The sequence below is a fragment of the Oncorhynchus clarkii genome, chromosome 29 (assembly GCF_045791955.1).
Source record: "Oncorhynchus clarkii lewisi isolate Uvic-CL-2024 chromosome 29, UVic_Ocla_1.0, whole genome shotgun sequence".
NCBI classification, from domain to species: Eukaryota; Metazoa; Chordata; class Actinopteri; order Salmoniformes; family Salmonidae; genus Oncorhynchus; species Oncorhynchus clarkii.
Window position 1 is genome coordinate 24,706,162 of NC_092175.1, and position 13,744 is coordinate 24,719,905.

At 44.6% G+C, this 13,744-nt stretch overlaps 1 protein-coding gene across 1 annotated transcript in view; it reads left to right on the forward strand.

Moving 5' to 3' along the window:
* LOC139387822 (guanine nucleotide exchange factor VAV2-like) overlaps nt 1-13,744 on the forward strand; it is a 244,166-nt gene that overhangs the window by 192,703 nt on the left and 37,719 nt on the right. The window contains exon 5 of the mRNA XM_071134068.1: nt 13,304-13,409. Coding sequence (XP_070990169.1) covers nt 13,304-13,409 — 106 coding nt within the window. The remainder of the gene's footprint in view (nt 1-13,303; nt 13,410-13,744) is intronic.

Sequence of the window (13,744 nt, forward strand, 5' to 3'; positions counted from 1 at the left end):
ATTTTTCCACCTTGCCGGCTCAGGGATTCAAACAAGTGACCTTTCGGCTACTGGCCCAACACTTTCAACCACCAGGCTATCTAAAATGTTCTCTAAAATCCAGCCGCACCGACAGGCCGACCACACCCGTTACCACGCCCCCCCTGCCACGCCCACCACCTAAACCGCTTTTTGATGGAGAAAAGTGTCCTGGGGTTTGCTCTGTATAGAGAAAGTTGGCATCTACCAGCACAGAGAAGTTCTAAAGAAGAAGATTGGAACACTGCCTTGAAATAGCCCTCACAGATGCCTGCTCAATATTCTGACGGTCTCTGAGAGCTGATATAGTCACAGCTAACAAGATGGTCTGGCAGAAACCTCTCTAACTTTATTTTCCCAAAACGTTCTGACTGCATCAGAAAGAGAAGGGAAGCAAGATGTTTCCACCCAAACTAAATCTGTTTATTTATCCATTAGCTTACTAATGTGCTGGCCCCAGTCATATGTCTCTGGCTATTTAAATCCACTTTTCTACAGTTGCACACACACACATTGGTCAGTAATTGCATCCCTAGCCTGGTGGTGGAATTCAGAATGACCTTCCATTGGATTTGGTCTGCACACTCTGCAGAGACAGAAAGAGAGTGGAAGTTCGCATAAAGTTGACTTTTCGCTCAGCAGAGATGCAGCTCTCCAACACTGCACTCTCATGTGAAATGTGACTGTACTACTTCCATTGGATCTATTTCAAAATCTCTAATCTCTAATCTCAGGATCTTACAAGTCAAAGCCTGAAGGGACCCTTTACCAGGTGGTGGTCAGACTTTTGCCAAGCCGACATAGAGCAGCCTGGCTCTCTGTAGCGCCCTGGTCAATGTCCAGACGTGTGATTTAATATGTAGCTTTATGGCCTGACACCACAAGACAGGATCATAACATTAAAACCTCATTCAACCTCACAACCTCACTCTCCGAGCCGAGATATCTGTATGATTACGTTGACAAATGTAATCACTGCAGTATGTTCGTTCTATTACTGGAAACCAGTAACCCAGAGGGCCTGGAGGGCCATATGTAGCCTTGGATGAAAGTCCCCTCCAGTGATTCCTCCCCTCTGGCCTCATAGTGAGAGCAGAAGAGCAGAGGCCACAAGGACCATTGCGTGCTAACACGCTGGACCTCTGAAACGGCACTGTGTAATCAGGCAGAGCATTTGCTCCCAATGCAGGATTCCTGAGGAGAGGAGCAGAGCAGGAAGCACACACTATCATATCTCTTGTACAGACACTCTCATATCTCTTGTACAGACACTATCACATCTCTTGTACAGACACTATCACATCTCTTGTACAGACACTCTCATATCTCTTGTACAGACACTATCATATCTCTTGTACAGACACTCTCATATCTCTTGTACAGACACTATCACATCTCTTGTACAGACACTATCATATCTCTTGTACAGACACTCTCATATCTCTTGTACAGACACTATTATATCTCTTGTACAGACACTATCATATCTCTTGTACAGACACTCTCATATCTCTTGTACAGACACTATTATATCTCTTGTACAGACACTACCATATCTCTTGTACAGACACTATCACATCTCTTGTACAGACACTATCTTATCTCTTGTACAGACACTATCATATCTCTTGTACAGACACTATCACATCTCTTGTACAGACACTCTCATATCTCTTGTACAGACACTCTGATATCTCTTGTACAGACACTCTCATATCTCTTGTACAGACACTCTCATATCTCTTGTACAGACACTATCATATCTCTTGTACAGACACTATCATATCTCTTGTACAGACACTATCATATCTCTTGTACAGATACTATCTTATCTGTTGTACAGACACTCTGATATCTCTTGTACAGACACTATCTTATCTCTTGTACAGACACTATTATATCTCTTGTACAGACACTATCATATCTCTTGTACAGACACTATCACATCTCTTGTACAGACACTATTATATCTCTTGTACAGACACTATCATATCTCTTGTACAGACACTATCACATCTCTTGTACAGACACTATCACATCTCTTGTACAGACACTATCACATCTCTTGTACAGACACTATCACATATCTTGTACATACACTATCACATCTCCTGTACAGACGCTATCATATCTCTTGTACAGACGCTATCACATCTCTTGTACAGACACTATCACATCTCTTGTACACACACTATCATATCTCTTGTACAGACACTCATGCGCAAACACACACTCGCACACATACATACACATGCATCCACACTCATCTAAACTCCAACCACTTGCCCTCAACCCCATCCACACAGATCCCCCCCAGGAGCTAGTTCCTCTTGTTCCTCCTCACAACATCCCGTACAGTTCATAGACAGATCACTGCACTAACCATCATTCAGCTAATGCCTGTCTTTAGGGTTCTGGGCAAGAATGGGATTTCTTCCGAAATATTTCCCATTCCCTCGACATTCCCTCGACACGTATAGTGTCTCTGTGGGGTCATGAGTGCCTTCAGAACAGAATGCACTCTGGGATGGGTAGCTCAGACATGGCAGTAGTGTGCTGTCCCAGAATTCCTCTCTGTATGCAGTCACATCCTCCTAATGATGGAAAAGGAATCACATCACTGAGAGTGACACCACATCACCTCAATTAAAAGTTCAAACCAGTCCCACACAAGGAGAAGGACCATCGTGAATATTAGATTGAGGTAGTCACGTTCTTTCTTTTTCTTCTCTTTTTATACTCTGTTTTCTCTTCAGCCAGCCACAAAGGTAACACGTTACCGTTAGGTGGGAAATGAGGGAAGTCAGAGGTAACCAAGCCCACAATACATCACATGAGATTACATTTTTGACATATGCTATTAATTCCAGAGTATAGGAAAGACGTCTTTGTTTGCTATTAACCTTTTCAGAGCAACAAGGTAACAATTCACTCTCACCTTGGAATACAAAATATAACTGTTTGATAGCAATATAACTCTCACAATCCTGACAATATAACTAGATGTTGGGAGTGTGAAAAAGAGTTCTACTGTGGCGGTATGGTAATATGAAAAATACTTTTCTACTGTGGTGGTATGGTAATATGAAAAAGACTGTTCTACTGTGGTAGTATGGTAATATGGAAAATAGATTTATACTGTTGTAGTATGGTAATATGGAAAATAGTTAGCTCTACTGTGGTGGTATGGTAATATGAAAAATACTTTTCTACTGTGGTAGTATGGTAATATGAAAAATACTTTTCTACTGTGGTGGTATGGTAATATGAAAAATACTTTTCTACTGTGGTGGTATGGTAATATGAAAAATACTTTTCTACTGTGGTGGTATGGTAATATGAAAAAGACTGTTCTACTGTGGTAGTATGGTAATATGGAAAATAGATTTATACTGTTGTAGTATGGTAATATGGAAAATAGTTAGCTCTACTGTGGTGGTATGGTAATATGAAAAAGACTGTTCTACTGTGGTAGTATGGTAATATGAAAAATACTTTTCTACTGTGGTGGTATGGTAATATGAAAAAGACTGTTCTACTGTGGTAGTATGGTAATATGGAAAATAGATTTATACTGTTGTAGTATGGTAATATGGAAAATAGTTAGCTCTACTGTGGTGGTATGGTAATATGAAAAATACTTTTCTACTGTGGTAGTATGGTAATATGAAAAATACTTTTCTACTGTGGTGGTATGGTAATATGAAAAAGACTGTTCTACTGTGGTAGTATGGTAATATGGAAAATAGATTTATACTGTTGTAGTATGGTAATATGGAAAATAGTTAGCTCTACTGTGGTGGTATGGTAATATGAAAAAGAGTTAGTTCTACTGTGGTAATATGGTCATATGGAAAATACTGTTCTACTGTTGTAATATGGTCATATGGAAAAGACTGTTCTACTGTGGTAGTATGGTAATATGAAAAATACTGTTCTACTGTGGTAGTATGGTAATATGAAAAATACTGTTCTACTGTGGTAATATGAAAAAGGCTGTTCTACTGTGGTAGTATGAAAAAGACTGTTCTACTGTGGTAATATGAAAAAGACTGTTCTACTGTGGTATGGTGATATGGAAAATACATTTCTACTGTAAATATATTTATACTGTGGTAGTATGGTAATATGAAAAATACTGTTCTACTGTGGTAGTATGGTAATATGAAAAATACTGTTCTACTGTGGTAGTATGGTAATATGAAAAATACTGTTCTACTGTGGTAGTATGTTAATATGAAAAATACTGTTCTACTGTGGTAGTATGGTAATATGAAAAATACTGTTCTACTGTGGTAGTATGGTAATATGAAAAATACTGTTCTACTGTGGTAGTATGGTAATATGAAAAATACTGTTCTACTGTGGTAGTATGGTAATATGAAAAATACTGTTCTACTGTGGTAGTATGGTAATATGAAAAATACTGTTCTACTGTGGTAGTATGGTAATATGGAAACGACTGTTCTACTGTGGTAGTATATGGAAAATAGATTTATACTGTTGTAGTATGGTAATATGGAAAATAGTTAGCTCTACTGTGGTGGTATGGTAATATGAAAAATACTTTTCTACTGTGGTAGTATGGTAATATGAAAAATACTTTTCTACTGTGGTAGTATGGTAATATGAAAAATACTTTTCTACTGTGGTGGTATGGTAATATGAAAAAGAGTTAGTTCTACTGTGGTGGTATGGTAATATGAAAAAGAGTTAGTTCTACTGTGGTAGTATGGTAATATGAAAAAGACTGTTCTACTGTGGTAGTATGGTGATATGGAAATGACCTATACATGTCAAAAGAATGAACATGAGAAGATTGAAACATTGATTACAACTTTTCTAGGGGCAAAGGATGTCATTGAGTTGTAATTTTAATTATTTTTTTTTTTTTTAATTTTACCTTTATTTAACTAGGCAAGTCAGTTAAGAACAAATTCTTATTTTCAATGACGGCCTAGGAACAGTGGGTTAACTGCCTGTTCAGGGGCAGAACGACAGATTTGTACCTTGTCAGCTCGGGGGTTTGAACTTGCAACCTTTCGGTTACTAGTCCAATGCTCTAACCACTAGCGGCAGTGCACATTTAGTGATGTACAGCAAGAGGGGGAGGAGTTCTACGGATGTACAGCAAGAGGGGGAGGAGTTCTACGGATGTACAGTAAGAGGGGGAGGAGTTCTACGGATGTACAGCAAGAGGGGGAGGAGTTCTACGGATGTACAGTAAGAGGGGGAGGAGTTCTACGGATGTACAGCAAGAGGGGGAGGAGTTCTACGGATGTACAGCAAGAGGGGGAGGAGTTCTACGGATGTACAGCAAGAGGGGGAGGAGTTCTACGGATGTACAGCAAGAGGGGGAGGAGTTCTACGGATGTACAGCAAGAGGGGGAGGAGTTCTACGGATGTACAGTAAGAGGGGGAGGGGTTATACGGATGTACAGTAAGAGGGGGAGGAGTTCTAGGGATGTACAGTAAGAGGGGGAGGAGTTCTACGGATGTACAGTAAGAGGGGGAGGAGTTCTACGGATGTACAGTAAGAGGGGGAGGGGTTCTACGGATGTACAGCAAGAGGGGGAGGAGTTCTACGGATGTACAGTAAGAGGGGGAGGGGTTATACGGATGTACAGTAAGAGGGGGAGGAGTTCTAGGGATGTACAGTAAGAGGGGGAGGAGTTCTACGGATGTACAGTAAGAGGGGGAGGAGTTCTACGGATGTACAGTATGAGGGGGAGGAGTTCTAGGAATGTACAGTAAGAAGGGGAGGAGTTCTAGGGATGTACAGTAAGAGATGGGAGGAGTTCTAGGGATGTACAGTAAGAGGGGGAGGAGTTCTAGAAGAGAGAGCCTGGAGGTCACACTGCACCACAGTCTCAGCCAGCCTGTACACACACACACACACACACACACACAGTCAGAGCATGTGCAATGCTGGCATCTCTACTAATTAATGGTAATTCAGTCAGTATGGTCCAAAACCAATAGAAACTGTCTCCCCACTTTCCATTATCCTCCAGGTCACAGAGTAACATGTCTGGGTGTTATTATATATACAGTATAGTAGGTAGACAACTCCAGAAATGTTGTGGAACTAATGAGTTTCAATGGAAAAACATATATTCATGAGACCACTGCCTTTTATTCCCTCTGTTATGCTGTATTTAACAGTCAAACTAACCACATTCCTACAATGCCTGGAGCAGGCGTGCAATTCACTTTGCTTTGTGTTATCTTTTGTCCTCAGAAAATGGCTGAAGGGAATAAACAGCTTTGAGCCTTTCAGGATTTCCGTGTTTCCTGGAGGCGAGAATTGGCATAGAATGGTGTTTTGATGTTCGACAGAGGCTTCAGATGTGGCTAAAACAGAGAGAGAGAGGGAGCGAAAGTGAGGGGGAGGGTGGTTTGAGGGAGCTCTCTGTGGTGGTCTAAGGTGAGCCGTCTGCCTGTGCTGGTGGAACCCGTCATGGCCATGAAACCATAGAACCAGCACAGCATATAGCTAGCTAGCTGTGTGTTCCTGACTGTTCCCGTCTGAGGGAGAAGTGGTTTAGTCATGGGAAGGGAAGGACACCTTGTGTGGTTGTCAGGCTGGTTTAAGATGGTCGAGGCTGAGACGAGACTGTGTGTGCCCCAGAGGACGATGGCTGAGTGTGGGCTGATGGATGCCACTGATGCTGTCACTGGGGTGAGGAGGCACACGTGGAACCGGGTGCCTCCTCGCCGGGTGCAGATTTGATCTCGTCTCCATTCTTGAATGTTCGCTGAAGCTTCTAGGGAGGTCACTGGGTCCCTTCTGTTTCACACTTACATAAACACACACACACACACACACACACACACACACACACACGGGTCCTTTGTAGCTCAGTTGGTAGAGCATGTCACTTGTAACGCCAGTGTAATGAGTTTGATTCCTGGAACCACACATATGTAAAATGCATGAATGCCCACAACTCTCCCCTCGTAGGTAATGCCCACAACCCCCCCCCCCCCCCCCCACCCATAGTTAATGCCCACAACTCCCCCTGTAGTTAATGCCCACAACTCCCCCTCCCCCATAGTTAATGAACAACACCCCCCCATAGTTAATGAACACAACCTCCCCCCCATAGTTAATGAACACAACTCCCCCCATAGTTAATGCACACAACTCCCCCCCATAGTTAATGAACACAACTCCCCCCATAGTTAATGCACACAACTCCCCCCCATAGTTAATGCACACAACTCCCCCCATAGTTAATGCACACAACTCCCCCCATAGTTAATGCACACAACTCCCCCTATAGTTAATGCACACAACTCCCCCCCATAGTTAATGCACACAACTCCCCCCTATAGTTAATGAACACAACCCCCCCATAGTTAAAGCACACCCTTACCATAGTTAATGAACACAACCCCCCCATAGTTAATGCACACAACCCCCCGCCCGCATAGTTAATGAACACAACCCCCCCCCCCATAGTTAATGAACACAACCCCCCCATAGTTAATATACACAACCCCCCCATAGTTAATGCACAACCCCCCGCCCCGCATAGTTAATGATACACAACCCCCCCATAGTTAAACACAACCCCCCCATAGTTAGTGAACACAACTCCCCCCATAGTTAGTGAACACAACTCCCCCCATAGTTAGTGAACACAACTCCCCCCATAGTTAGTGAACATAGTTAGTGAACACAACTCCCCCCATAGTTAGTGAACACAACCCCCCCATAGTTAGTGAACACAACTCCCCCCATAGTTAGTGAACACAACCCCCCCATAGTTAGTGAACACAACTCCCCCCATAGTTAATGAACACATAGTTAGTGAACACAACTCCCCCCATAGTTAGTGAACACAACTCCCCCCATAGTTAGTGAACACAACTCCCCCCATAGTTAGTGAACACAACTCCCCCCATAGTTAGTGAACACAACTCCCCCCATAGTTAGTGAACACAACTCCCCCCATAGTTAGTGAACACATCTCCCCCCATAGTTAGTGAACACAACTCCCCCCATAGTTAGTGAACACAACTCCCCCCATAGTTAGTGAACACAACTCCCCCCATAGTTAATGAACACAACTCCCCCCATAGTTAGTGAACACAACTCCCCCCATAGTTAGTGAACACAACTCCCCCCATAGTTAGTGAACACAACTCCCCCCATAGTTAGTGAACACATCTCCCCCCATAGTTAGTGAACACAACTCCCCCCATAGTTAGTGAACACAACTCCCCCCATAGTTAGTGAACACAACTCCCCCCATAGTTAGTGAACACAACTCCCCCCATAGTTAGTGAACACAACTCACCCCCATAGTTAGTGAACACAACTCCCCCCATAGTTAGTGAACACAACTCCCCCCATAGTTAGTGAACACAACTCCCCCCATAGTTAGTGAACACAACTCCCCCCATAGTTAGTGAACAACTCCCCCCATAGTTAGTGAACACAACTCCCCCCATAGTTAGTGAACACAACTCCCCCCATAGTTAGTGAACACAACTCCCCCCATAGTTAGTGAACACAACTCCCCCCATAGTTAGTGAACACAACTCCCCCATAGTTAGTGAACACAACTCCCCCCATAGTTAATGAACACAACTCCCCACCCCCCCATAGTTAGTGAACACAACTCCCCCCCATAGTTAATGAACACAACTCCCCCCATAGTTAGTGAACACAACTCCCCCCATAGTTAGTGAACACAACTCCCCCCATAGTTAGTGAACACAACTCCCCCCATAGTTAGTGAACACAACTCCCCCCATAGTTAGTGAACACAACTCCCCCCATAGTTAGTGAACACAACTCCCCCCATAGTTAGTGAACACAACTCCCCCCATAGTTAATGAACACAACCCCCCCATAGTTAATGAACACAACTCCCCCCATAGTTAGTGAACACAACTCCCCCCATAGTTAGTGAACACAACTGTTAATGAACACATCTCACCCCATAGTTAGTGAAGTCAACTCCCCCCATAGTTAGTGAACACAACTCCCCTCCATAGTTAGTGAACACAACTACCCCCATAGTTAGTGAACACAACTCCCCCCATAGTTAATGAACACAACTCCCCCCCATAGTTAATGAACACAACTCCCCCCATAGTTAATGCACACAACTCCCCCCCATAGTTAATGAACACAACTCCCCCCCATAGTTAATGCACACATCTCCCCCCCATAGTTAATGCACACAACTCCCCCCATAGTTAATGCACACAACTCCCCCCATAGTTAATGAACACAACTCCCCCCTATAGTTAATGCACACAACTCCCCCCCATAGTTAATGCACACAACTCCCCCCTATAGTTAATGAACACAACCCCCCCATAGTTAAAGCACACCCCCCCATAGTTAATGAACACAACCCCCCCATAGTTAATGCACACAACCCCCCGCCCGCATAGTTAATGAACACAACCCCCCCCCCCCATAGTTAATGAACACAACCCCCCCATAGTTAATATACACAACCCCCCCATAGTTAATGCACACAACCCCCCGCCCCGCATAGTTAATGAACACAACCCCCCCATAGTTAGTGAACACAACTCCCCCCATAGTTAATGAACACAACTCCCCCCATAGTTATAGTTAGTGAACACAACTCCCCCCATAGTTAGTGAACACAACTCCCCCCATAGTTAGTGAACACAACTCCCCCCATAGTTAGTGAACACAACTCCCCCCATAGTTAGTGAACACAACTCCCCCCATAGTTAGTGAACACAACCCCCCCATAGTTAATGAACACAACTCCCCCCATAGTTAGTGAACACAACTCCCCCCATAGTTAGTGAACACAACTCCCCCCATAGTTAATGAACACATCTCACCCCATAGTTAGTGAAGTCAACTCCCCCCATAGTTAGTGAACACAACTCCCCTCCATAGTTAGTGAACACAACTACCCCCATAGTTAGTGAACACAACTCCCCCCATAGTTAGTGAAGTCAACTCCCCCCATAGTTAGTGAACACAACTCCCCCCATAGTTAGTGAACACAACTCCCCCATAGTTAATGAACACAACCCCGCCATAGTTAATGCACACATCTCACCCCCCATAGTTAATGAACACAACTCCCCCCATAGTTAATGCACACAACTCCCCTCCATAGTTAGTGAACACAACTACCCCCATAGTTAGTGAACACAACTCCCCCCATAGTTAGTGAACACATACTCACCCCCCCATAGTTAGTGAACACAACTCCCCCCATAGTTAGTGAACACAACTCCCCCCCATAGTTAATGCACACATCTCACCCCCCATAGTTAATGAACACAACTCCCCCCATAGATAATGCCCCCCCCCCATAGTTAGTGAACACAACTCCCCCCATAGTTAGTGAACACAACTCCCCCCATAGTTAGTGAACACAACTCCCCCCCATAGTTAGTGATCCCCCCCATAGTTAGTGACACAACTCCCCCCCCCGCATAGTTAATGCACACATCTCACCCCCCATAGTTAATGAACACAACTCCCCCCATAGTTAATGCACACATCTCACCCCCCCCATATAGTTAATGAACACAACTCCCCCCCCCGCCCCGCATAGTTAATGAACACAACCCCCCCATGTTAACACAACTCCCCCCATAGTGTGAACACAACTCCCCCCATAGTTAGTGAACACAACTCCCCCCATAGTTAGTGAACACAACTCCCCCCATAGTTAGTGAACACAACTCCCCCCATAGTTAGTGAACACAACTCCCCCCATAGTTAGTGAACACAACTCCCCCCATAGTTATAGTTAACTCCCCCACAGTTAGTCACAACTCCCCCCATAGTTAATGAACACAACCCCCCCATAGTTAATGAACACAACTCCCCCCATAGTTAGTGAACACAACTCCCCCCATAGTTAATGAACACAACTCCCCCCCCCATAGTTAATGAACACATCTCACCCCATAGTTAGTGAACACAACTCCCCCCATAGTTAGTGAACACAACTCCCCCCATAGTTAGTGAACACAACTCCCCCCCATAGTTAGTGAACACAACTCCCCCCATAGTTAGTGAAGTCAACTCCCCCCATAGTTAGTGAACACAACTCCCCCCATAGTTAGTGAACACAACTCCCCCATAGTTAATGAACACAACCCCGCCATAGTTAATGCACACATCTCACCCCCCATAGTTAATGAACACAACCCCCCCATAGTTAATGAACACAACTCCCCCCATAGTTAGTGAACACAACTACCCCCATAGTTAGTGAACACAACTCCCCTCCATAGTTAGTGAACACAACTACCCCCATAGTTAGTGAACACAACTCCCCCCATAGTTAGTGAACACAACTCCCCCCATAGTTAGTGAAGTCAACTCCCCCCATAGTTAGTGAACACAACTCCCCTCCATAGTTAGTGAACACAACTACCCCCATAGTTAGTGAACACAACTCCCCCCCATAGTTAGTGAACACAACTCCCCCCCATAGTTAGTGAACACAACTCCCCCCATAGATAATGCACACATCTCACCCCCCATAGTTAATGAACACAACTCCCCCCCATAGTTAATGCACACATCTCACCCCCCCATAGTTAATGAACCCAACTCCCCCCATAGTTAATGCACACATCTCACCCCCCCATAGTTAGTGAACACAACTCCCCCCATAGTTAATGAACACAACTCCCCCCCATAGTTAGTGAACACAACTCCCCCCCATAGTTAATGAACACAACCCCCCCATAGTTAATGCACACATCTCACCCCCCCATAGTTAATGAACACAACCCCCCCATAGTTAATGCACACATCTCACCCCCCATAGTTAATGAACACAACTCCCCCCATAGTTAGTGAACACAACTCCCCCCATAGTTAGTGAACACATCTCACCCCCCATAGTTAGTGAACACAACTCCCCCCATAGTTAGTGAACACAACTCCCCCCATAGTTAGTGAACACAACTCCCCCCATAGTTAGTGAACACAACTCCCCCCATAGTTAGTGAACACAACTCCCCCCCCATAGTTAATGCACACATCTCACCCCCCCATAGTTAATGAACACAACTCCCCCCATAGTTAATGCACACATCTCACCCCCTATAGTTAATGAACACAACTCCCCCCCATAGTTAATGAACACATCTCCCCCCATAGTTAATGAACACAACTCCCCCCATAGTTAATGCACACATCTCACCCCCCATAGTTAGTGAACACAACTCCCCCCATAGTTAGTGAACACAACTCCCCCCATAGTTAGTGAAGTCAACTCCCCCCATAGTTAGTGAACACAACTCCCCCCATAGTTAGTGAACACAACTCCCCCCAACTCCCCCCCATAGTTAGTGAACACAACTCCCCCCCCCCATAGTTAATGCACACATCTCACCCCCCATAGTTAATGAACACAACTCCCCCCATAGATAATGCACACATCTCACCCCCCATAGTTAATGAACACAACTCCCCCCATAGATATTGCACACATCTCACCCCCCATAGTTAATGAACACAACTCCCCCCATAGTTAATGAACACAACCCCCCCATAGTTAATGAACACATCTCACCCCCCCATAGTTAATGAACACAACTCCCCCCCATAGTTAATGCACACATCTCACCCCCCCATAGTTAATGAACACAACTCCCCCCATAGTTAGTGAACACAACTCCCCCCCATAGTTAATGAACACAACCCCCCCATAGTTAATGAACACATCTCACCCCCCCATAGTTAATGAACACAACTCCCCCCCCCATAGTTAATGCACACATCTCACCCCCCCATAGTTAATGAACACATCTCCCCCCATAGTTAATGAACACATCTCCCCCCATAGTTAAAAAACACAACTCCCCCCCATAGTTAATGAACACATCTCCCCCATAGTTAATGAACACAACTCCCCCCATAGTTAATGCACAGAAATGCTTTTCAACTCATGCTTTTCTGTTGTTGGCCATGATCTGTACTGTTTCAGCCCTTAATGGGATCTCACCTCATTGTTATCTACTGGGCCAACCCTCAACCTCTGATAGTAAGAGGCTTGATACGGTAGAGAGGCATGTTTGTGGAGTAGTTGTGAGAGTCCTCAGTGTGAAGTGTGGTTGAAACAGACATAGACCACCACTGTGGCCTGACTGCCTGACTCCTCAACACTGCTGATGATGGCTAATGGGAACCAGTATCAAGTGCCAAATCTGATTTCAATGTTGTGGTTAACCTTCAGTGTTAAGTGCCTACCCTTTCAAAGGAAATTGAAATTGGATAACTGACTGTGTGTGTGTGTGTGTTCCCCAGTGAGCATGACGTGGGGGAGGATGACATCTATGACTGTGTTCCCTGTGAGGATGATGGAGATGACATCTACGAGGACATCATCAAGGTGGAAGTACGACAACCCATGGTGAGAGCTTTGTGTTGGCTTGTGTTTATGTCATTCTCTGCGTGTCTCTTTATCCGTGTGCATGGGTGTGTCTGTCTCTGTGTGTGTGTGACCTCTCTGACCTATGATGCTATCTATCTGTCGGTGTGTGTTCTGCCCTGCTCATCTGCTGTGTTTTCCCTTCCTGACGCTGCAGATCAGATACATGCAGGTAAGTGCCCTGACTCACCGATCTGTCATCCGGCTCTATTCAACAGTCTGTCTGAGACGGACGTGTCCCACAACCCCCTTCCCCTCAGATCAATCAACCTACAGCACAGCACATGTCAAGGGAAACCCTATCTGCCCCTATGTGT